This window comes from Barbatula barbatula (genome assembly GCF_947034865.1).
Source record: "Barbatula barbatula genome assembly, chromosome: 7".
NCBI classification, from domain to species: Eukaryota; Metazoa; Chordata; class Actinopteri; order Cypriniformes; family Nemacheilidae; genus Barbatula; species Barbatula barbatula.
In genome coordinates, this window is record NC_136770.1 from 20,751,324 (window position 1) to 20,776,465 (window position 25,142).

The 25,142-nt window shown below is 38.0% G+C and overlaps 1 protein-coding gene across 1 annotated transcript in view; it reads left to right on the top strand.

Annotated features, from left to right (window-relative positions):
* The first annotated feature begins 2,298 nt into the window (after positions 1 to 2,298).
* chl1b (cell adhesion molecule L1-like b) overlaps positions 2,299 to 25,142 on the top strand; it is a 41,911-nt gene continuing 19,067 nt past the window's right edge. Inside the window, exons 1-18 of the mRNA XM_079461092.1 lie at positions 2,299 to 2,510; positions 10,733 to 10,924; positions 13,297 to 13,405; positions 15,709 to 15,899; positions 16,448 to 16,570; positions 17,040 to 17,210; positions 17,442 to 17,486; positions 18,560 to 18,671; positions 18,768 to 18,949; positions 19,559 to 19,690; positions 20,380 to 20,523; positions 21,510 to 21,621; positions 22,925 to 23,091; positions 23,253 to 23,412; positions 23,502 to 23,626; positions 24,239 to 24,340; positions 24,652 to 24,849; positions 25,069 to 25,139. Of these exons, the coding sequence (XP_079317218.1) occupies positions 10,825 to 10,924; positions 13,297 to 13,405; positions 15,709 to 15,899; positions 16,448 to 16,570; positions 17,040 to 17,210; positions 17,442 to 17,486; positions 18,560 to 18,671; positions 18,768 to 18,949; positions 19,559 to 19,690; positions 20,380 to 20,523; positions 21,510 to 21,621; positions 22,925 to 23,091; positions 23,253 to 23,412; positions 23,502 to 23,626; positions 24,239 to 24,340; positions 24,652 to 24,849; positions 25,069 to 25,139 (2,244 nt within the window). The 5' untranslated portion in view covers positions 2,299 to 2,510; positions 10,733 to 10,824. The remainder of the gene's footprint in view (positions 2,511 to 10,732; positions 10,925 to 13,296; positions 13,406 to 15,708; positions 15,900 to 16,447; positions 16,571 to 17,039; positions 17,211 to 17,441; positions 17,487 to 18,559; positions 18,672 to 18,767; positions 18,950 to 19,558; positions 19,691 to 20,379; positions 20,524 to 21,509; positions 21,622 to 22,924; positions 23,092 to 23,252; positions 23,413 to 23,501; positions 23,627 to 24,238; positions 24,341 to 24,651; positions 24,850 to 25,068; positions 25,140 to 25,142) is intronic.

The following is a 25,142-nucleotide window of genomic DNA, read 5'->3' on the forward strand; positions in this document are numbered from 1 at the left end:
TTTAGGCAGACATTAGGGATGTCACAATATGTCAGTATTGAAAGTAACCGTGATATTAAAACCAAGGATTATAAATATTGTGTTCATTCTACCTTCGAATATAAAAAAATTCTGCATACATTTAGAATTTTGCGTTAAGATACGTGGTTACAAACTCTCTCTCTCTCTCTCTCTCTCTCTCCGTCATACACTTATATTTTGAATGTCATCAAATTTTACAGTATTTATTTGTTGAAAAATAAATAAATATAATCGATCTGTATGTCATGGTAAAGGTTTAGAAAAACTCTGATATTGTGACAGCCCTACTAGACAATTCAATTGTTAAAATATCCATAAACTAAACTTAAGGAGGAACTGAGGCATATCTATGGACCAGCATATTATAGAGACTACAAGGTTTGCTCTTTGAAAGCACCTAGCAACGGCTCATAACACCCTAGCAACCGCACAGACCACCTTCGCATCATGGGGGTTTTGCGCAAGAGAGCGCTACTAAAAAGGTTTCTAATTTTTGGCAAAGAACGTCGGAAACTTTCAATTACATTCCAGGCATGTTACGAGGGGATGAGGATAAATGGTTTTTCGACTTAAGGAAAGCACATTTAGATGATTAATTATTCAGCTCGAAAGCCCAATTCTAAACATCTGCACACTAGAAAAAAACTGTAACACAAGAGTATCTGAATATCAGTATGTGACGATAACCAACACTATAATGGCACTGAGTCGCAGACGATTGAAAGTAACGGTTCTTTTAATACCAAGCACGTGAACTATCGTAATTAATTTTTGATTCATTTTAGTGTCTGTGGTGCCTGTATGTTTAATGATGCTCCCTTTAATTGATGCCATGTTGTATGATCCCACCTCACATGGGAAGCACTTGACACAAAGCAGAGAGATTTTCATGGAAAGCTCGAAGACTAATTATACCTTTACCTATCTAGGCATCGTTCCATGTGACAGGCCCATCTTTAATGTGTTTGAAGCACCTGCATCAGCATATTAAAGCACGTGTCAACCCCTCCTCGCTCTTGTTCGCCTCATTCCACATCATACATCACCTTGAGCCTGTTCCACAGTCAGTATTAGGGAGGGGGTGGAGCGTCGTCTGTTCGGTTGTAACCAAGTCCTGCCCTGTGATGTTTGCTCTTTCTGCAAATGACGTGGTCCCCAGGGGTCTGGTCCCATTTGTGGGGCATATATGAACTGTTGCTGTCCACTGTTTGATGTCAATCAGTTGGGTTCAAGACCCTGTCAAAAAACGCATTGACAAGTGTAGTTTTTTTTACATTTCTGTTGTGACAAATTTCTTATAAACGTTTGCACAGGGCAAACGCTTTAAAAATGTTTTCTTAAAACCACAACGATGAACTATGATTTGCTCTGTTCTTTTGCAGGTGGTAGGGGGGAAGGGCCATGCTCATTCTCGAGAGCATTTGATTGGACAAAACCAGTGTAGTGCAGTATTAGACATCAATATCAATATCAAGTTCGTTTCCTAGAAGAGAAACACAAAGATTTAATGTATTTGCCTAGAATTGGGTAAAATTTGCATTAACTGAATGTTGTCAATGACTTGACTATCAGATTAGATCAATATAACATGTACGTTTATACATATATAGAGCCAAAGACAAAATTAAGAGACCACTCCAAAATAATTTTAGCTTTTTCTGAATTCATTTTTGTTTAATGCTAGTGACCACTAAAAATGTTTTACATTTGCATCTTTGCATTTATCGACGTAAAACTGGTAAAATTTGGTCAAATTAAATAAAAGATGCAACCTTTGCAATTTGTTCAAGGTTGATATTTTGTGTCAGATTTATTTGGTAGGTAGCCATGCAATAAGCGTATAATGTATAGCGAGGCGGTTGTTATAGCAAATACAACCTCGACAGGCTGATCGGGACCCCGATGCAAATAAACATTATATAAAAGGCAAAACTAGAGTGATCTCTTTGTTTTTTTCAGCAGCTGTATATATTCTACATAACAACACCTGCTAAACAAGGAACTTCAAAAAATGCAAACCTTAAAAAGTAGTATCTCAAAAAAGAAAGCACAGAGATGAACCCTATTTAGCCATTTTGACAGTATTACAATAGACAAAACATGGTTCTTGACATCCAAAACAGACAAGACTTCCCATGCCTCCATGCTTAATATGCAACTTCCCCATCTAGAATTCCTCTACTCCCTCTCTCTCCCTCTCTCTTTGTGCACTGCATGTGAAAAGCGTTCAGATCTGGTTTTGTGGGAGTGATTGTCACTCGTTTAATGAGCTTCTTTGCCAAGCGAAAGGCTTTGGCAACATATGTCTCCCCAGTGCCTCTCTCACACCGCACCGCACGCTAGCGGAGTCTCTCGTTCCCGTGTCTGCTGCGGTAGACGTTTCTCTGGATTTCCTCAGTCTTGTTCACGCCTGTGGGATTAGACCGTGCAAAAGAGGAAGGCTTTTACTATCTTTCTAAGGAAGCGCAGACAGAATGAAGCAGATCCCTGTGAGTATTTTATTCGAGAGGCTTTTATTTGACGGGTTTGTCTGAGGTTGATACAAAAGCAACCCAGCAGAGGGAATTACTACTACTGTAGAGCTACTGTACCGTAGTAGGGTTTCTTGTGACCCCGGACGTGTGCTTCAGAGCGCCCTTGATGGGACTGTGAAATTGATATTTGTTTGCAATGTTGGTATGATATTCTTGCACCTTTATCTTTATTCTGTAATATTTTCACTTTGAAGCTTATGTTTAAGGTTTAACACTTATATGTATATACGTTTATATGTAAGTTTATATATTAAGTGTTAGATGTCAAGCTTAGTCAAGTTTCGTTTCTTGGTTTTGTGCATTATATTTCTATGACGTTGGTTGGATACAAAAACATCATTGGGGTTTTCAATCTCTAATTTGTTTTAATAATGACTTCAATGAGATTTTGAAAGCTTTTACAATTTGCTTATTCTTGGCCGAATGGAAATACCTATCTGAATTGGAAATATCCCTTTACAACTTGGCTCTGTCAGGATCTGTTTCATAAGATGTTGCTAAAAAGGCTAACGGCTTATGTGACCATTGAGGTCATAAAGAAACCCAGACTGTTTTTATCCTTCCGACAGAACTGTCAAATAGCTTCTTTAAACAAGCTTATCCAGATGTTAGGAAACAAGTTGAAACGAGTTCTGAATTAACAGTTCATGCGACTCACACTTTCAACACAACGCAAATGTCAATGGTCACAGGTGTGCCCGTGTTTGTGCTATGTAAAGAGGACTAAGTACAGGATTTACAAACAATAGATATTTCCTTTCCCTCAGGGATAAGAATTCTGTCTACGGGAGGAGAAGAAAGTAAATTAGCTTTAGAAATGTCGAGGGAAGACGATAGTCTTGGACACAGGTTCCATTTATCTTGTTTGGCAACAGCGAAGTTTCTTCCTGGGGGATTGCCAACATCCGTCAGTTCTCAATGAATGTCGCCAGGGCTCTTGCTGTGTCAGTTCCCACAAAATAACACTCCTGTTCCACCCAGTGAGTGTCTGTTTTCAATCTGCTCTACTTCAGGGCACTCAACACGGATCACAGCCTAATTTGATCGCTGTCCGAGATGCGCAGAACTCCTCTTATCTCTAAGACTTCAAAGAATGAATGTATCGAAGAAAATGAAAAAAGGGAAGACAAAATAAAAAATCACTACATAGGTACTAGAAATGACACATATAGGGTCGTTCTGACAGTCTCTCGCTCTCGCTCTCTATCCCCACCCCCCTCCCGACATGACAGCACATCTGTGACAACCGAGCATTTGAAAGATTTCTTTCTTTCTTCACAGCCGTTTTCTGTGACCTTAACCTTACAGACAATTTGTTCTTTTGACGCTCCAAGAGAGCTTCCTGCAGTTGAGCTGAACAACACTTCTGTAGAACATCGTATTCTGGACATGCCGATGTCATAAACATGCTTTTTAAAGAGCTGAAATGTGCGAAGTATGTGTAGCGACCGAACAAACCGAACTCTCCTGTCAAATGAAACCAGGGTTCACGGCAGATTGACACCACAGATATGTGAACCATCATAAACCAGCATAGGCCAGCAAGGAAATTCATGCACAATTGGGTCTTCATCACCAATCTCATCTATCAGAGCGAAAAAACAACAATAATAGTACAGTAAATCTACATATTTTGTTGGCTATAAGCTTTGAAGAGCAGATAAGAGAGATGGCTTTGGTTATTCATCTGGTTGCGCCTAACAACATTTATGAGAGAAAAGACTTTTCCACTTGGGAACCCACTCCATAAAATCAAGAAAAGCATGTAACAGGTTGATGATCAGGAACCAGTCGCTTTTAAAATAAATTGCGCTGTTGACCAGGGACACGTTAATCTCTGTCAGAGCACTTCACTGGGGTCACAAGGCCATCCACCATCAGGGCCATCCTCCAACAGGGACCTTAGGTTAGAAGCGACTATGCTTATTGATTACAGCTCTTTTGCGCTTTCTTCCCTTATTTTCCGGTCTTCGTTCTTTCATAATCCATCTATACGTCGAGGGCAATATTTTTTCCACGTCATTTTACGATTTGCTCATCTGCTTTGCCACTCCATCAAAAATCTATCTCTGCATTTCTCCTTGCAGCAAGTTCATGATCCACGCCCACACTTCCTACGCCCCCATCCATCCACGTTCTGTCTCCTTCACTCCCTCCCACAATGCATCAGGCTTCCCCTGTCAACGAAAGAGATGGTTTATGACTTAGTCTATTCCTTAGCTGTCTCCACCAACCCACATCTTTCTATTTTTGCCAAAATTTGCACGCATTACCTCTGAGTGCACAGCCCCATTGAGCAAGAATTTTACTGTGCTATGTGTGAGACACAAATGAGACAATTGTTCACTGTATATAAGCTATGCAATCTCCTGAGATGTGAAACTCTCCATAGACTTTCGTTTGAGCTACAAATAATGTTATTTCTTTGTAGGAAGTAATATTGAGATATTAGAGGGATCTCATTTGGGATTTTTAGGTCCACTGTCAGGCTTTGTCTAGATAGACAGATATATATATATAGAAGTAAAAAATGTCTGGGGTCACTGGTACAGTACACATCAGATCTTATCCCTCCCTGTCCTCCCCCCATATCTGGTTGCTCAGGCTGCTGTATTATTAATGGGCTGGTAATTGAACCATTTTGTTTCCGGCACGGATGTTAAAGCAGACTGAAATGGAGTAAAATCTCAATTAGGCATAGTTTTTATTTAATATCACACCTACTTCTTAATCTCATTTAGTGTCTTGTCTCTGCTTTGCTGTGACACAGACACTTTAATAATATATAACTTGTGCAGCTGATGACTGTTTAAAGGGTTATTTGTGCATTATTTATAACGTTTTATAGTTGTATGCTAGCAGGTAGTGTCAGCGTTGCCATTTGGAGTAACTGTTACGATGTACTTAAATAGTCAAAGCAATATCACTGTATCTTTAAATAATGAAGACAGAGAAATGTACATGAAAATGAAAATTCTGTCATCATTTACTCACCCTAATGTCATTCCAGACCTATAGACTTTCTTCTGCAAAATACACAAAAACCTATATGAAAACCCTTGGTCACCAAAACACAATGGCCATCATTGACCTCCATTGTATGAACAAAAAACCAAAGACACAATTTCTTAACATATCTTCTTTGGTGTTACACAGAAGATAAAGTAATTGACAGGTTTTGAATGACATAAACGGGAATACATTTTGAGAGAATTTATATTTATGGGTGAACTATCCCCATTTTTTGCTGAAACACCAATCAAGACGCTTTTAAGATGATAAGGAATGGATAAAACCCTAAATAAATGCGCATATTTTTCCTTAAGTTAAGTAAATTAGAATTGCTGTGTTATCCGGAGAATTGATACTGATGCACAGTCATCAAGACTCTTCCGACAACAGAATATTTTAATCCAGTTTGACAGGACGGATGGAGCTAATCCCATTAGTACCCTCCATAGTGCACACACAGTTTTTATACTAAAAGGCACTTAAATGCTGGCTCTGTGCTGAATAGGAGATGTCTGTCCACTTTATAAGATTAGGTAGAGGTTACTGACAATGAAATGGTATAGACAGTTAAAACAGAATGGTCTCAATACTGTAAATCGGCAGCTTTGCTACGTCTAACTTTGATATGGCAGACTAGTGCATGTGAGCATTTGTGCTGATTTATTTATTAAAATACAGCCTGTCATACATAAAAGATAATGAGCAATGAGAACATATCATCCTAAGGGGGGTTATATTGCAGTGGCTTTAAATTATTCCACTTATTACACGGTTGCTTACAGGAAAATAAAAATGACATGAAACTACCATATATAAAACGATGCAATCAACCAATCAGAATGGAGCATCTAGTAAGCCAAGCAATAAATCTGATAAATAGCCACACACTGCCTGTGAGGGAGCCTAGGGTGTGAAGAATAGGCATGATGGTGGTCTCTCAGGGACTGTCTCCTTATTTAAACCCTATACAGATTAGAACAGCTAGGCACTTACGCCATGCCTCCCTCTGCCAAATCGTTTCCTATTTTTTCCAGTGTCCTGATTTACGCTCATCCGCTATGCTAATGAGTCTTCACAGCGAACGAGGTGAGTCTGAGAAGGAAAGGACACCATCAGTCTATCAGGGAGGAAAGCTTGCCCTTGATTTCTCTCGACCCAGTTTCCACCTTCTCTGCCCGATCTGGCTCTTGTTCTTGACCGCTTTTCCCAGTCATTGCCAGAACTACCGCAGGTCAGAGTTCACGCTGGCCTTCTCACGCTGGGTGGCTTTGATCGCTTGCCAGTATCATCAGACTCAAATGCGGAGGATTAAGAACAGACGGCAGTTGTTGAGTATGTCCCAGTTCTGTGTTTACGAGGTAATGCTTAGGTGAGCTGTATGGGGACGAGCTGTGGATTAGAAAGGTGAGAGGAATCGCACTTGGTTACAAACTCAAGCTACTTAAAGGGGAAAATTATAACTCAGAAGACTTTTTTTCAGATGTTTTATTGAAATATCCCCCTGTGGTCGATTATGTCTCTTAAAATTAAATTTTCAACCCAGGGTTGGGTAAAAAAAGGACATGCTGGCTTGTTTTAACCCATTGGTGGATGAAATAAACATTTTCTTGGTTAAATTTATCCAATGGCTGGGTTCGTCTCTTTTTGACACAACGCTTGGTTGAAAGAAACCCAGTATTTTGAAGTGTAGGATATATGAAAATAGAAACAAATTTGATAATCGCTCTCAAATATTATGTTAAATAGCAATAATTACCCGTTTTACTCTATACAATACAAAATTAATAGTGATATCTGTACACTATCTGTACAACCCAGCATTGGGTAAAAATCTATAAAGAATGAACTTTTAAGGAATACATGTACAAATATTACTGTAGTATTGTTTTCTTTGCGGGATGAAATGATTTTCCCTAAACACATACCTATAGATAGTACATTTTAAATAAATTGTGTATATATACTGTATTTATAAATAAAATTATATTGACGATATTGGCTCTGATATTACTTGGTGATATCCTACAAAACGTGATATTCTACAATAAAAATGTGAGATTTCGATGAGAAATATTTGATAACTTTTTGATTGAGACGTCGGCAGATCCGAGTGCATTTTTTAAACACTGTTAAGATCTCTCATAAAACTATAAGGAGAAAGGGGTTACTATGGTTGTTACTAAGGGGTGTCTATGGTTCTCTTTTTTTAATCTGAAAACGCAAAAGCAAAGTGAAATACTCTAGTTGCACAGGCTTTCAAACAAACCCTTAGTAAACATTTCACAGTGATGTATGAATTATGCCTGTATAAGTTCCCTGTGGTCCAACAACTTTTTCGACAAGGGCCCTTAAGTTGGACTGAGCAAGCCAGCACGATTATGAAAAACTGTGACATGTTGTGTTGGTTCAGGGTGGTAAACATATGCCCCTAGTAACACCAAAGTGCCCAATAAAGCACAATCCAATTAGGTTAGCACTTTACCTTTTGATTCTAATCTGATTACTAATGCTCGACACCATCTGTGGCAGAGAGAGAGTCGTCTCAGGGCAAGCAGCACAGCCTCAGGCGGGGTATTTGAATCCAAGAAATGCATCAAAGTCCGACAGGGTGTACAACGGCATAGCCACAAGCCTTTCATCTTGATAATAAAGGGGTGCTGAATCCCGTCCTGCCCTAGTGACACCACTGAGGTCATTTCAGGGGTCACCATAACCGGCATTAAATCACAAAACCGAGTTAATACCATTATGGAAAATGCAGGCATGTGGAGCAGAGTTCAAGCCCATCTGAAAACAAGAGCCCCCACTGAGGAATGACGGGAATCGACTCATTCACACACTGTTCAATTATTCAATTACTTCTCTGCTTACTGCTCTTTGACCTCTGCGTTTCCTATTGGATTTGTTAAGCAGTGGAGAAGATTAACCGAGGGACGTGCATGAGGGGTCCAGCTGAAAAAGGAGGAGATTAAAGCAGCTGGTGGGGTTAAAATGGAGGGGCAGTGAAGTGTGGATATCTGTCGTGACTGGCACCAACAGCTGAATTAAAGAGTTTAGCGCATTCAGCCTCTCCTGCACCAACCAAATCCCTCTTTTGACTTCAATTACAGACTTTGATAAGGTTTTGAAAGAATAATCTGTTTTTGTGATGATTTTGCTCCTGAAGGGGTGCAGTTGAGTGATAAAGTTATTTTGTAAGATTTGCTGCTTTTTCAATCTCTTTCCCTCTCTTTTGGCTTTGTAATTCTCCTGTTCTCCGAGTTAAGCTCTAATTTGTGTTTAACTTATTAAAGTAAAAAAGGAATTGACGTAATGAGCGGTGGTGCACCCTACATGAGAAAAACTTTTGTTTAATAGACCCCAGAAAGACACTTTTGCTAAATCTATTGAGATTAGATTTCCTGTGTAAAAAGTCAATTAGCACCATTTAATTCACAACAACTTCTAGTACAATTCTAGAGGCTGTTCATGCAGGTGGTCTTTCTATTCAAATGTGTGATACACTATTTGACCCAACCACGGATTGAACTAACATAATATTGTTTTTCCATTGTAAAAGTCCTTTGATAAAAGTCTAGAACAAGGGTTTTTAAACTAGGGTCCAGGGACCCCCAGAAGGTTGAAAGGGATCCCCAGAAAAATTGAGAGAAAAAAGACAAAGAAAAATTTTAAAGTCTACTGAACATTATTATTGTTTAATTTCTAAGCATTTATATCTTCTTTTTGCTACATGCGTTCCCTATTCGTTTATAGACGGTGTCATAATGTAAGATCTTTGTAAGATAGTGTAAATGTACAGACTATACAAAGATAAGAAATATATATTTTTGAAAGGTTCTTAGGGGAACCAAAAGGGCTATTCTATGGCATCACTGCAGAGAAAGCTTTATAGCATCCTCCTTTTAAGGGGTAAGGAATTTCATTTAAATGGATTCAAATATACATTTTGCATTATGTGATGCAACATACAAGGACATACAAAGATATTTGAGGCACCATTTAGGGTTCCTCAGCTGCCACACCCACAAAGCCTTCTAGAATCATAAATATCCTATTTACGTACCGAAAACCTTTATATATGTTTAGGTTTTCTCAAAGCCTTTAATGGAAAACCATGACACATCTTTTGAGTTTCTACAAGAACTAAAACCAACTACATACTGTAAATAGGACATTTTTAGAGGTGTCTAGAGTTTTTTAGATGGATCTGTCAGCCTTAAATTTTGCCTTAAGAATATTTTACTTTCTTTGTACGAGTGAACACAAAATGTTGTGTTTTCTTGGCAGAGTAAAGACAAATCTACTTACAGGTGTTATAGAGCTACAGGCAGTAAGTACAACAACAGCTAGTTCAAAGCAGCTCCACAATTCAGTTGAATGGCATAGTAGGTGCAAAACACTGAGCATGAAGGTGACCTCTATTACCCTGATCAACCGCAGCATTTTATTGCTCTGTTATGAATCTGGTGGGAAAATGGGCATGAGATCTATTCGTCTCTAAGACGCCTTGTTGGCGCCATACTCCAAAAGGTTAAAGCAACTACTGAACCCTTACCTTACATGACATCACTTACAAAGACTTTCCAAGAAACAGACTTTAATAGCAGAAACTTGACATTTAACTCAAAGGTTCATCCACCCCGGTACTGCAAAGCGGCATATTTCCAGCCATCAATTTAGACACATCTGCACGCTTTGTGATCTGCCAGCTCTCGTCCTTATCCAGCTAATCAAAATCTGTCACTGTTATATTGCCATGAATTCATAATTCAGAATAATTTCTGCAACATCTGCTGCACATTAGCATAACTACAGGAGGGCCCCTTTATTTATTTTATAAGGTTAAAAAAAAATTCGATTCAATGTTATGAAGCGAAAGAGAGAAAAAACGGAGCTGCCACACATGCACCAACAAACAATTTGCAGAAATAGTATTCATGTCTCCGGGGACTCCGTTATAGATAGCTTTAATATGGAGATCCGTTCACAGATCCGTTTCGAACACATACAAGTCAGAATAGACACAACAGTAGGAAGTTACTCGGCGGGAGACGTGTGGCATAGGAAAGTCTTTGAGTCTGTGCGACTGTGATGTTGTGGCTGCTGATATCTTGCATGTGGATGATGTCTGTGTGACAGTAAGATCTCTGTTGTGTTTTGTGCAGGTGGCGAGACTCCAGACTGCGCTGGAGTGAGATGCACTGACTTCTGGAAGGCTGCAATATTCCTGTCATCCTCCGCTCAACTGTGGCCAGTCATGCGGTTGTTATGGAAAATAGGAGTGACCCTCCTTTTGGGCGCTTGTCTTAATATTTTCGGCAGGTATCAAACTAATGCTCTGGATATTCCTCTTGATGGTAAGACAATGAATAAATTACTACATTTGTTATCTGTTGCTGCAGCAATTTTGTGTATTCTTAAAGTGATAGCTCACCCTCTTGTCATTTCAAACCTGTATGATATAAAAAAGTACGTATGAAAATGAAAAGCATAAACCAGTCTAGGAGGGTTGAAAGGCCTTAAGGTGGTTTGCTGATGCTAGCTGATTTGAAATGATCTGGCATCTATTTAGTTTAGCTGTTTTGTTGGCATGTATTTGGTTTAGCTGGTGTGCCTGGTGGTCTACGACTACGAGGACCCTCTAAACCAAAACAAAACCGGATCAATCATGCTAGAGGATAAACAAAACCCGGCTTAAACCAGCTAAAACCAGCAATTCATCTAAGGCTGGTTTAACCCTCAGGGTGTGGTATTACATCTAATGCATGCAAGACTTTTGCATAATTCTGAATATGAACGAACACTTTACATGTAAATGTTTGTTTATTGACTGTACAAGTAAACCTGGATTATTTACCATTTATATTTACTGTAACAGACTTACTAGTAGTTGAAGTAGTTCATTTCAGAATAAGCCCCCATTTAATTTCCATAGAAGGAATAAAAATGACAATGGAAAGAGGGCTTGTTTTGATGTGAACTACTCCTCTAAAACCTCAAAAACATTTTATTGGAATACACAAAAAGATGGGATTAATAATTTTAGTTTTGAACTAAAACAAGAAATATATATTTAGTCTAGTTTGTGATTTAATAATTCATACAGCAGAGGGGGTCCTGTCTCTTTAATACTGATAATGTTTTTGTGCTCTGCCAATTAAACTGTTTGCCAAATGCACAATTTGACCTCATTTCCATGCACTCAGGAGTAATAGTGAACACACTGTTCTTATCTGTTTGAACCCGAGTATAAAAGCAGATATCATTTACTGCTAAGGCTATGTATTATCCCATGGTTTCCGTGGCAACCAGATTAAAGTATATTTTGTTGCTTTTCAATTATTCACGATACATCTTCAGGTCTAGAAAGATATCACGTGGGAACATAACGCTGTTCATAATTTATTCTGTTCTACTTTTTTAGTCAATCTTGTGGATGGAATGTGGATGTCATTTGTTATGTCAATTGTTTGATAGCAGTTCTGCAGAATATGGTTCTTACAAATCCCTGCACGTTTGTTTCCCCATGTTTCCCTGCTGCGGTGGATTTGTTAGTTTTAGAAAGCATAAACAGTAAGTTTATTTTACCAAGCCATGCTCCGACTTTTTAGCGTTCATCCAAAGTGGTTGTCATCATTTATCAAGCATCAGTTTCATTTGGAAAGCTCGATCTAATACAAAGATGTGCTCTTTTGTTGGAGACGTTCACCACTGACATTAGAAACCCTCTTTGTGCGCTTCCACTGGCAGAATGGAGTTCATATTTGACGTATGAATACCTTATGCTAATTATTTGTGAAATAGAAGAGATAAGACATGAATTAAAATTAAAGTCTATTTAATATTGTTCTTACTGTGTGGCAGTAATACGGTATCAGATGGTAGTTTAGCCAAATGTCTCTGGATCCTCGTTGATCCTTGAACACCCTTCCTGGATCCCAATCCGATTTTAAGATTAGGTTTACTGCTAATATATGTTTAGGACTGGGATTGTAGCACTGGTATTTCATTTTGATGTCATTTAGAATGACCATATCCATGTCAAATTTACAGTACATGGACATCCAGGAGGATATGTCAAAACGATACCAACAAAGTATTACAATCACATCTAATCTTATTTGATCTTATCTCTTCTAATCTTCCTCCAATTTGATTCATTTTCATAGACAGATCCCACACTGTTATGTAGTCGTGGTCAAGACTAGAATTTTAAACTTAAATGTTCACTCGGATCAAATCACTTGGACTCTTTGAGCGTTTTTGGCACAGTGGGAAGACCTTCAATAACAGAGCCAGCAGACCACTTTCATTAAACAGCAACCCTTTCTTCCACTCCATCAACCTCGCACTGCATCATGCATTTCCAATTTTACACTCAAGCTACTCTACATTAGGTCCTGTCTGTTCCAAACAACAATCAAACAAACTCTCATTGACATTATTTGATACAATCACTTGCCATATCCTAATAACATCAACCTAATTACATAATCTTTAACAACAGCACGATCAATGATTCAATAGCTAATTATGTTCAACAGCAAACATTTTGTTTACCTTTAGTCTTGCATGTATTGATCAAAACAACTGACTTTATTCCGGAAAATCATTAGAATCGAACCAAAGGTTAAAGAAGGCATTTCTCATCCCCATTTGGCCATCCTGCATGTTGCACATCCTACCCAACAGTCGACTGAGTGCTTGTTCTGGTTTTTTCTCTATCCAGTGGAGCAGCTGCCCACAATTACGGAGTACTCTCCTGCATCTCTGATCGCCTTCCGATTCGAAGAGAGCTTCCCCGTAAAGTGTGAGGCCACGGGAAATCCTCTACCACAGTGAGCAGCATACACACATACAGCACACACACAACAAAAAAGACACAGACAGTGTGACAGCATAGTCACAACCATATGCTGTGTTCTGGAGGATGGTTCCTATGAGTGGGAATTGGCGGGGGCCCAAAGATATACGAAATTATGTTGATGTTAACGTCACAGCGTGATGCTAGTGCGATTGTTTATGTACAGTTATTTAAAACGATGGCTTTTAGTGTATTGTCTACTTGAGCATCAATGAATCTCTGCACCCTTTGTAATAATTGAGTCCCTCTATAGTCCTCAGTATGAAAAGATAAATGTAAAGTTCAAAAAGTCAAGTTTGGGGAAGGGACCAACTATGGGGAAGATGTTGGACTCGTGAACAACTATTAAAAAAAACATAAAATAAACAGTTGATTGCTTAAGCTGGCAACATTGCACAGTACTATGAATAAACTTTTGTGTTATTTTTTGTAAATGTTGCTATTATTGTGTCTTTTGGACTATCTCTGATGTGAAATAGCATCACCGGTTAAACAAAAAGTGCTCAAAGTTCTAGAGATGCACCGATATATCTGCCAATAATCGGTCGATTAAAGCCATTTTTCACACTATCAGCTATCAAATAGTTTAAAAACAGACGTGATCAGGGCCGATATATCCTGTCAATCAAAAAAGGATAGGAAATTGTGCTCTGTAACTGAAACAAAAGTTAAGAAAAATCTCCAGTTTGATGTTCAATATTAATAATCATTATATGAATTAACAACATTAAGAAAGTTAGGAAATATTAATTTAATCTTCAGAATCTTGAACAGTATCTGAATCTTGAACAGTATCTGAATCTTGAACAGTATCTGCATCGGCTACTATGTACACTTAGATTTAGTCATTTAGCAGACGCTTTTATCCAAAGCGACTTACAGAGAGTGAAGGGAGCAATAAAGCAATAAATTACACTTTATTGAAGTAGACTAAAATAGCTCTTTTGTCACACATTCATTTTGCGATTAATAAATATAGTTTTTTTTACTTCTATTCATGGTGTCTCAAAATAGCACAGTGGAGTACAGTAAGATCTCCAAATGTAAATGTAAATCTGCGTAGGTTTATCTAGTACAAAAATAGTGCGCAAAGAATAGAGAACTTTAAAGACATTTAAGTGTATTATAGTGCACCTTTTACACCTATAACTGTCCGCGCCGAATCCAGTGTGGACAATTTTTTTATTATAATGGGTCTAATGCGTTTCTAATGTCTTTTGACGTGTCGCGTCCGGTGTAGAATGTAGTAAAAAGTGTTCTGTTTAATTTAATTGCATTTTTGTTTCTCTGAGCAAAAAATGTATATCATACATTTCCCCTTTACAGAAGACGTCGACTAAAATGTCATTCAGTGTAACAATCTTGTCAGGCATATTTACAACCAAAATCAATTTATGACATATTAAAAGACTAATAACGTTCACCCCAAATGCTAACTTGTTGTAATTTTAAATTTTATTTTAATTATATCCTAGGTTTTGCCCAATTGTCAATAAGAATGTTTTTCAACGCACAATAAAATGTAATATTCCCTTATTCTTTTATATATTTTAATACGTAGTCAGAATAAGCATGTTGTTTGAATTTGTACTTAAATATTGTGTTACATGGAATGACAATTCAACATTTTTTTTTAACATTTTATTCTCCCAAAAGTTATATGAAACCATAAAGAAGACCTTTTACTGGCATTTAATGTGCTCTCGTGGACATAAAATCACTTTTGTAAATTTATTTTGATGGGGACATCTTAATGTCTTTGACCCATGCATGTAAACATAAGCAAAACAACTATGAACGCATATATGTATACATATAAAGAATAACTATAATCTATAACACAAAACAGAAAAGAAAATCATTAAACGCTTCAGAAAAACACTGTATTTGAGGTTAAATCCAAAACACAGCAGCAATAAACCTGTTGATTCTGTATAATAAAGTTGACATTGCTCACAACAGGAAATTGGAAGTCTGGCGGTGATTATCTTCATTCACTGCCTAATGTGGTGAAGTTTTAAATGAGAGGAACTCAGACATTAAACTTCTTTGAGCACATTTTCCTTCGAGCATATTAAAACCAGTCATAATCCGGTCTGGATCGACACGAAAATCAGCAGGGTGGTTCGATTACTAATAACATCAGAAACATCCCACTAGCATTTCAAAGTCTTACACGAGCATTTGATGTCATTTTCCAATGTGAAAACCATTGCAGGTTTCATTACAATTCAAAGCTGTAATTTAATCTAACCACTGATGTTCTTTCTTTTTCAGGTTCAGGTGGACAAAAAACGGTCAGGACTTTGATCCGTATCAGGATCCCAGATTGGTCATTTTAGAGGACTCCGGAACATTCGTCATTCCGAATAATGAGAATCTTATAGAATTCCAGGGAATTTATCGTTGCTTCGCCACTAACAAGTTAGGCACAGCCATGTCAGAGGAGATTGAATTTATTGTTCCCAGTGAGTAATGTGTAACTTTGTGCTGTATGTTTCATAACGATTCTTTCAAAGTGATTTAGAGACTGTATCCAATGAGGAAACCGCTCTGCTCCTTAGTGGGGTATCCATTTTACTTGCCCGCTACAAAGTCAGAGGAACCCTGGAGCTTTTCTTTCTCTTTCATCTGAGAGTGCGTATGGACCTAGAGGAGCGCCCTGTGAAAAATGAGATTTCTCCTCTCTCGTGATTTTTCAACGTAACATTCTCATTGTGCCCTGAAAAACAACACATAAATCTTTGAAGATGTAACCAGGGTGAAGAGTCATTATTCACAGAACCAGTTTTCAATCATTCATTCAGTTGACATGTAATGTTCATGAGTCAAAGTGTGATGCTGGTATTGGCAGATTTTCAGACTAAATGTGGGAAATTGGAACGCTGTATCAAGAAATGACTTATGGGAAAAGCCTGGTTTTCACTGCCACCTAATGGTGGCGTAATTGCTAAACTGGTTTGTAAAATTGCCCATTGATTTATCATGTCCTGACCTTTTTACTTATCATGTGCAGGTGTTCCAAAGTTTCCCAAAGAGAACATCGACCCTGTTGAGGTTATGGAAGGTCAGTCAGTTATTCTGGAATGCAACCCACCTAAAGGACTCCCCCCAATGCAAATCTACTGGATGACAATAGGTGAGTAGGTTTGTTGGGACAGTCCGTTCACAAACCCATCGCATTAGATGAAATGTGCAAAGCAGGTGAAAGGCTTCAAGACAAAGTCTTGCAAAGTCTGAATATTGTATTGCTGGCATCCTAATAGAGAATGTGAAGCCCAGTGTTGCATGTTGCAGTGGCGCCCCATCTTGGTCGGATATAACGCCACTGCTATTTTTGATTTGATATGTACAGTTGCTTGTTTTGTTTGATATATGGAGAAATCGATAATTAAAAAGAACCGTGGGTTGTTCGACGTGGCGGATTCAGGTGTTACGGCATTAACGTCTTCTCATACAAACCTTGACGTGAACACCTTCCAAATACCGGTCTTAATATGCAACAGTGGCATTATAGTTTCTGTCCCTCGCATTTTCCTTTTTGTAAGACTGTGTTGGTAGCATGTTTGGTAGCATTGAAGCTTTTGTGTCTATGTCATTTTCAACAGGTTTGCAGCACATTGAGGAGGACGAGAGAGTTTCAGTGGGTCTGAATGGGAACCTGTACTTCTCAAATGCCATCGTGACTGACAGCAGCAGGGACTACTGCTGCTTTGCTGCCTTTCCGCGCATTCGAACCGTCGTCCAGAAATATGCCATGTCCATCAATGTTAAAAGCAGTATGTTCAAATACAATTTTTCTCAATCCCTTTATAGCACACGTGCATGTGATCATTTTTTATCATGACCAACGTCATAAACGTATTTTAGATATATTGTTGTGCACATCTAAAACATCTACTCCCGCCTGGTGTGTTTTGCAATGTTTGCCATGCCCTTATCTATTTTTTTATTGTTTTGCACTGCCATACTCCTTCTGTTTATTATTTGTTCTCATCTCTTCATCCAAGATAAGTTATTGAAGAACTCAGGTACTGGTAGCGGCACAGGTTATGGTGAGTGACGTTCATTAGATATGCTACATGGGCATAGATCAGATTCTTTTGTTTTTAATCAGTACTAAATCATTATCTTTTCCCTTGTTATCATAATACTTGTTGTCATCTTTGGATTTGCATATCTCAATTGTGAACACTTTCTGTAACCGACTGAGTGGTTTAGAAGACAGTGAAGAAAAATCATGTAAAGGCCCACTGCAATGCCTTGGAACTTGACACTACGCAAAATAAATACTTATATGTTAATCTTTACACCGTCTGGATCATCCCTTATGTCCCACCTAGTGCATTATGCATCGTTCACCATGTAGTATATGCGATGCCACTTCCCCAGCTCTGCTAGTGAAGGGGGCGGGACTTTTCGGATTCTAAAGCGAATTTGATTGGAGAAGAACTTTGACGAGAGGCTGAAGTGTAGCGCGATGTCATGGAATTTTTAGATTTGTTTGAGCGCACGTGCCAGACTGTCAGTTTTGAATGGCTTTATCTACTAGATGCGAATTTTGTCAGCGCTTAGTAGCATATCAGTTTTTTGACGTCCTTAAGGCTCGCTCATTTTGAATGAAAGGAAAAAAACGTTCGTTTAGATTTTACTGGGTCTTTAGGATTCATCGTAATGTTTGATCCCAATTCGGATTAGTTCAATTAAAAATGAATACGTTGTCACCATTGTCACACTTATGTTGAGCCAAGTATGCTGATATGATTATTGCATGGAACACAAGAAGTGAAATTTTAGGTACAGACAGCATCAGCCTCCCTTTACTTCAATCGTATACCTACATGCAGTGAAAGTGAATGGTGACTCAAGCCCCCGCCCCTTTAAATGATAACATCATTTTAAAAATGTTATTAAACTTGTGTTATATATTAAGTGACGTACACTGTTATGGAAACCTCTTAGAATTGAGAAATGTTCATGAATTTCACCTTTAAAGCATTTTAGTCATGCATCTGTTTTTATTGTCACATCTGAAGCAAGCCATACAGTATACCTTTGACAATCGTATGCTTTAAAATATTTTTTCGTGCTTATTTATGTTTTATTTGACATTCTCGTTGTTATAAAGCAAACTTTCTGTTGGAGAGGAAGCCCAGTCTGTTGACGCCTATAGGAAAGGAGACACACGCATATTTAGTTAAAGGAGAAAAACTTCAGCTGGAGTGTATTGCTGACGGATTGTAAGTTTAATTCACATTATTTTCTCAGTTATCCGTTCACCTTAAGGAATATAAATCATTGTTAAGGTTTTATATCTTTTTTCATCTATCTTTCAGTCCAACTCCAAAGGTAGAGTGGGTGAAAATGGGCCACAAGCTGCCAGAGAAGGCCGTGGTGGAGAGTCATGGGAAGTTACTCACTATAAAGATGGTGAATGAAGAAGATGAAGGAAAATATATGTGCAAAGCCAAAAATCCTCATGGAGAGGTTGCGCATTACTTTCACGTTACAGTAGAGGGTAAGTCACATAACACAGTGAGCTTATACTGTGCTTTAACCAGTTAGGTTTTGGAGTATGCCAATGTTTACTGTACATGGTGCAACAGCGCCATCTTCTGTCCAGGGACAAGAAATTCTGGCATTGCTAATTCAGGATACTCAGTTTTAAACATTTTTCAAAAATCATGTTTTTATTGTGGATTCCAATTAGTATAAATCAAACTGCAGTTGGTTTGTTTAGGTTCAAGCCATAGTAACTAAAAAATACAGCTAACACAATAAAACATGAATTTTGAGTAGCACTTTTTGGAAATAAACTCTTGTTCAATACATATTCAATCTATGTTTTCTCAATAGTAGCATTGACGAGCGATGTTTGTTTTGAAACAACACATTAAAATAATCTTACGCTGTACTTCCTATAGCTCAGTGGTTAGAGTGTGACGCTAGTAACGCCAAGGTCATGTGTTCCATCCCTGGGTGTGCACATACTCAGAAACAAATGTATAGTATAATGCAATGCAACTCGCTTTGGATAAAAGCTTCCGCCAAATGCATAAAGTGTTTTCTGTGTGGGCACAAAGCTTGATTGTTATTTATTATTAGCCTAATTTTGTTGCATGTATAGAGCCACCTGAGTGGGAGATAGAACCCCAGAGTCAGCTGGTGACAATTGGAGCTGATGTGGCGATCAAGTGTGCGGTCAAAGGAAATCCACCGCCAAGTGTTAAATGGCGGGTCAACAGCCTTCCTCTCAATGGTAAACGCACACGTTTTCATAGTACAGAACAAGCTTCTTTTAACACCATTATATTCTGCTTATAATGATATGAAATGATTGTGCCTGCTGCTCATATGTTGGGTAATGCTTCGTAATAACTGTCAGTAATAAGGGTTCAAAATTCAGTATCGAATGAATAAATAATGTAAATATATTAAGACATTTAGTGTATAAGCATTAAAAAATTTCTTTATGTTGTAAATACAAATTATTTTGAAGAAACTTAGATTTCTGTTTTTGTTCTGTATGCATTTAATTAAAGGGACAGTTTGCCCCAAAATGATAATTCTGTCATCATTTACTCAGAACACAAAAGATGATATTTTGAATAAAACTGAACACCACCGGCACCCATTCACTTCTATTATATGGATACAAAATCAATGCAAGTAAATGGGTGCCGTCTCTTTTCTTTTAACAACATTCTTCAAAATATCTTCTTTTGTGTTCTGCAGAAGAAAGAAATTCATACAGATTTCAAATGACAAAGGGGGGAGTATATTATGACAGAATTTTCATTTTTGGGTGAACTATCACTATAATAAGATGGGCTTTTTTGCCCAAAGATTGTCATAAGACCTAAATATTTATAATCACAAGGTGACTATAAACGTGTTTCCAAAGTATATGTACAACAATTAACTTTGAACTTTTCTTTTCTGTTTCAGAGGTCCCAGCATCCAACAGAGAGATCATGAAAGATGGCACCATTTTCATCCGCAACGCAAGCCCAGTTAACAGCGCGGTTTATCAGTGCGAGGCTACAAACCGACATGGCACCATCCTAGCTAATGGCAACATTATGGTTATGAGTAAGTCAATTCATAACACGTGAATAATAATTGCCAATCTTTACCTGTAGAGATCTGAGTATGTGATGTTCCCAGCGGTATCATTTCATGCAGTTTAAAGCAAGACAAAAATAAATTGCAAATAAGCAGTTGGCCCTTAAGTGAGACGATGTGCCGTGCATCACAGAGATTCTACGGCTAAGGGGTGCTTTTAGGCACATTGCAAAGTGGGGTGCTGAAAAACTCTTTAGCTGTTTTAAACTCACTGTGACGCTTGGCTTCTAATGGCTTATTTCTTTAATAAAATATCATATTAGATGTAAAAGACGCAGCTTGTGCAATTTTTAATGAACGTATTTTAATACACTGAAACATTTGTATCATCAGAGACTGCCCTCCACCCACTCCAGACAGCACATTGAATTGTTTCATCTCTGTGCCGTCTCATTGGACATTCCTGGTTTCATTCACTACTAGCCAAGTCTTATGAAGCCTCTATTGTATGACAATGTTTATTGGCAGCACACAAGCATCTGTTTTTTTTGTCTGTGTGGACACAACCATAAGCCCATGCTTGATATGGCTAGCAGACGGCCCTTGGGTTCCTTTAGGGCGAGTGGAAAGGTCCCCATGATAGCACACAGCCAGCCGTGTGGTCCTGTCCGGTCTCATCTCCAGACGTGCTTTCCCTCAGGCGAACTGGCTCTTTTATGTGCGAACAATTTCGCCTTTCTGCATTGAAATTCAGTCGGCGTAACCAAAGCATGTGTTGCTTACATCTGAGATAAAATAAGCTGCGAAGGATTCTTACTTGCAAAAAATCTGAAAAGAAAAAACAAATGGAAAAAACATATCTTTGCAAAGCGCCCGTACATCCCCCTGGTACAGCAGGAAGCTGCTGTTTCAAGGGCATGAAGGGACTGATAGCAACACAGCTCAAGACCAAAGATAAAGAGACTAATCGAATCCAGTTTTTAATGGTGCAACGCTGATAACTGTTTCCCCAGACATACAGCCTGTGATCTTAACAGAAGACAATCTTCAGTACATGGCTGTGGAGAGAAAAGGCATCATCATGCACTGCAAGGTCTTCAGCTCACCCATCTCCAGCATTACGTGGTGAGTAAAACCTGATGCGGTGACTGTATTTGCACGGGCCAGCAGAGGGCAGCACAGCTCCAGACTGCAGTATTTGAGTCTTCCTGTTGAGGTGTCCCTCTGGTGAGCCAGTTTACTCATGGGTGGGACCCTCCAGTTGTTTTCAGCTCTGTGGTAATGAGGTAAACTACTCATGTGAATCTGTGAGTGTGCTACTGTTGCAATAACAGAGGACGCGCTGCCACATAACGTAAGAGAAACCAAACAGAGCATTTTATTAAAGTCATAAAATTTGTATCTACCCTTAAGCTGTTTGTCATATGCAGTTTTAGATTTTCGTAAAGAGGGGAGGTTCAAGTTATTCTGAATCATGACATAAAGTAAATAAAATAATGATGTGTTGTTTGATTTGAGATGAGTTAATTTAATGACTTTTTTATAATGGTAGTCCCCTATATCTACTGTATAAAATGTTTAAAACATATGTATATTGTACGTTAATACATGTTTAAATTATTACCTTTTAATATATGTATTTTTAAATGTAAATATTTAAAGAGGAAAATGTCACAGCGTAACAAGGTCAAACTAAAATGGAAAGGAAAAACAAGTATTTACTTTTAATATACTACTAAAAAAATTGGAAAATCTAGAAACACATTAAACAAAAAATATTTATTAAAAGGTAGAAATGTAAACATAAAAATTATTTTTTATAACCAATGAAAATGATTACATGTTGGTGATAAATAGGGACATACTTGGTTAAAAAATAAAGCAAATTAAACATAAATGAGAGCATTTTCTTTATGAAAATATAGAAAAAATAATGTAATAAAACGCAGAAATGTAAACATAAAAAATACTTTTAATATAATCCATTAAAATTATAACATTTGTGATAAATGAAATACATGGTAACAAAAATGTGAGATAATTAAACAAGAAAATTATTCAATTAAAGACAGAAATGTGAATATAAACTATTTTTATATAACCCATAAAAATGATTTAATATTGGTGATAAATAGGGACAACTTCAGTTAAATAAATAGAACAAATTAAAAAGCATTCAATAAAAGATAGAAATGTAGCTCTAAAAGTTATTTTAAATGATCCATTAAAATTGTCAAATATTGGCGAAAATATACTTGACATACCTGATTCAAAATATTGAAATATAACCAAAAAAAATCATTATATCAAAAACTTGACTACGTTCAGTGTCCTCTGTGTCCTTTATCAGTAGTAGCCCACAGGGACACACGTGCACACACACGGCACGGTTACCTGAGATTGACCCTGTTGTCTTGTGGTTGTACAGGAGCAAAGCTGACAGTCCCGACGCAGTGGAAGGAGAGAGATTCTCGGTTCATACGAATGGTTCACTGGAGATCCATAACGCAATGAAAGAGGACATGGGGGAGTACTCATGTTTTGCTCAAAATACTGAGGGAAAAGTTGCCATTTCTTCGACCCTTGAGGTCAAAGGTAAGAGAAATGGATGGTCCGATGGGAAATCTGTCAGGTGAATGGGCTGTCTTGATTCATAAAAGTTGTTTCAGGAGAATTGAGAAATGACTTTCGCTTCTAAATGAATAGATGTGGTTTTATTCTTGGACCATCCCGGTGATTTCCATTCTCACTCTCAGATCCTACAAGAATAGTAGACTCCCCACAAGATTTGCGGGTTTTGGCTGGAACCACCGTCCAGTTTTCATGCCAGGCGGAGTTTGATTCCTCCTTCGGTAGCGACTTTGAGATTCTCTGGGAGAAAGACGGTGTAGCCCTGAACCGCAGCGAGGACACACGGTGAGCAACCTCATCCTCTTCTTCCAAGCTGTGGTAAATCTAGGTGCATGTAAAGCACGTCTAATCGGTGTCTTTGCTGTTTCTGGTAGATATGTCCTGTACGATGGAGTGCTCGAGATTATCAATGTGAGCTTTGGAGACCAGGGATTATATATTTGTGTGGCCAGAACGCCGGCCGACCAAGACACGGCTGTAGCCCAGCTTTCAGTCGTGGGTGAGATATGGGCTTTTAGCCTGGTCAGGAAATTTGAAAGAACGAGAGAGGAAATGATTTCAGAATGTTACGCTGACCAGACTCGACTACACAGCTGGAATTTTGCTCTTATAACAATGCACCACACAATGAAAGATTACTGTGTCTATCTATAAAAAATGGCGAACAATAACATGTTTTTATAAAATAACTAGTGCTTGATGATTAATCGATTTCAAAACAAAGGTTTTTTATATACAGAATGTGTGTGTGTGTGTGTGTGTGTGTGTGTCATGTATATTTACACGTGTATATATAAAAATGCACACACATACATGTGTAAACTGTTTATATATATATATATATATAAATATATTTAGATTGAAGAGTGAATTTATATACATTTATATACTTAGACTTAAATATAATTTATATTATGTATATAAATATATATATATATATATATATATATATATATATATATATATATATGTGTTTTTTAAATATATACATATATCCATATAAATATACACTCCACACATGTAAACATAAACTTTAATCGATGTAAGCGAAGAAGCGCTTGAATGCAATATGTTTTCAAAATGCTGATGTACTTAATATTTACTTGTTTAGATGTTCCTGATCCACCAGAAAATGCAATACTGTCTGAACACAATGGCAGAAGTGTGAAACTGCTGTGGATTCCAGGAGATGATCACAACAGCTCCGTCACTGGTAAGACGGCCTTTCTGTACAACTGTAACCACAGATCAGTACCCACATAGAACATATCGAGATTTTAAGAAAAGATCCAGATGTGTGAAATGATCCAATGTGATGAAAGGTTAATGACTATGTGTGAATCTTTTCTCATAAAAATGACACGTTGTTAATTGCGAGTACCTGGTGTATTATAGGTCCATTGATTTTACAGTCATTATCGTACTATAATAATAGGACTTTAATAGGATTTATATTTTTTTATTGTGCACTGTGTGAACCCTTGAAGCCAGTCCTTAATGGTTGATTCTTGAAACGGCACACAGAGTTCGTCATTGAGTTTGAGGAGAGTCAGTTCGAGCCCGGAAGCTGGAAGGAGCTGAAGACGGTACCCGGAAACCATCACTCCGCCCTTCTGAAGCTTCAAGGACACGTGGACTACCGCTTCCGAGTCTCCGCCATCAACGAGGTCGGAAGAGGTCGCCCGAGCCTGCTCACCGAAAGATACAAAACTCCTTCATCAGGTCTATATCTTCCTCCTTACCACTTTTCCCTGCAGCGAGCGGCGAGGCACACCTCATCGCCTCGTGAACTTTAAAACATTCAAACTTGTGCGATAATTGATTTTCCCTCTCGTTTAAGCTCCAGTCTATAAAGTGCATATTTCACAGGCCATTTTTCTTTTCTTTCTTCCACTAACAATTTCACCTCCAACAAAATCCATATGTCTGCTCTTTCCAAAGCACCTGACAAGAACCCTGAAAATATCAAGATCGAAGGTCATTTGCCACACGAAATGGATATCAACTGGGAGGTA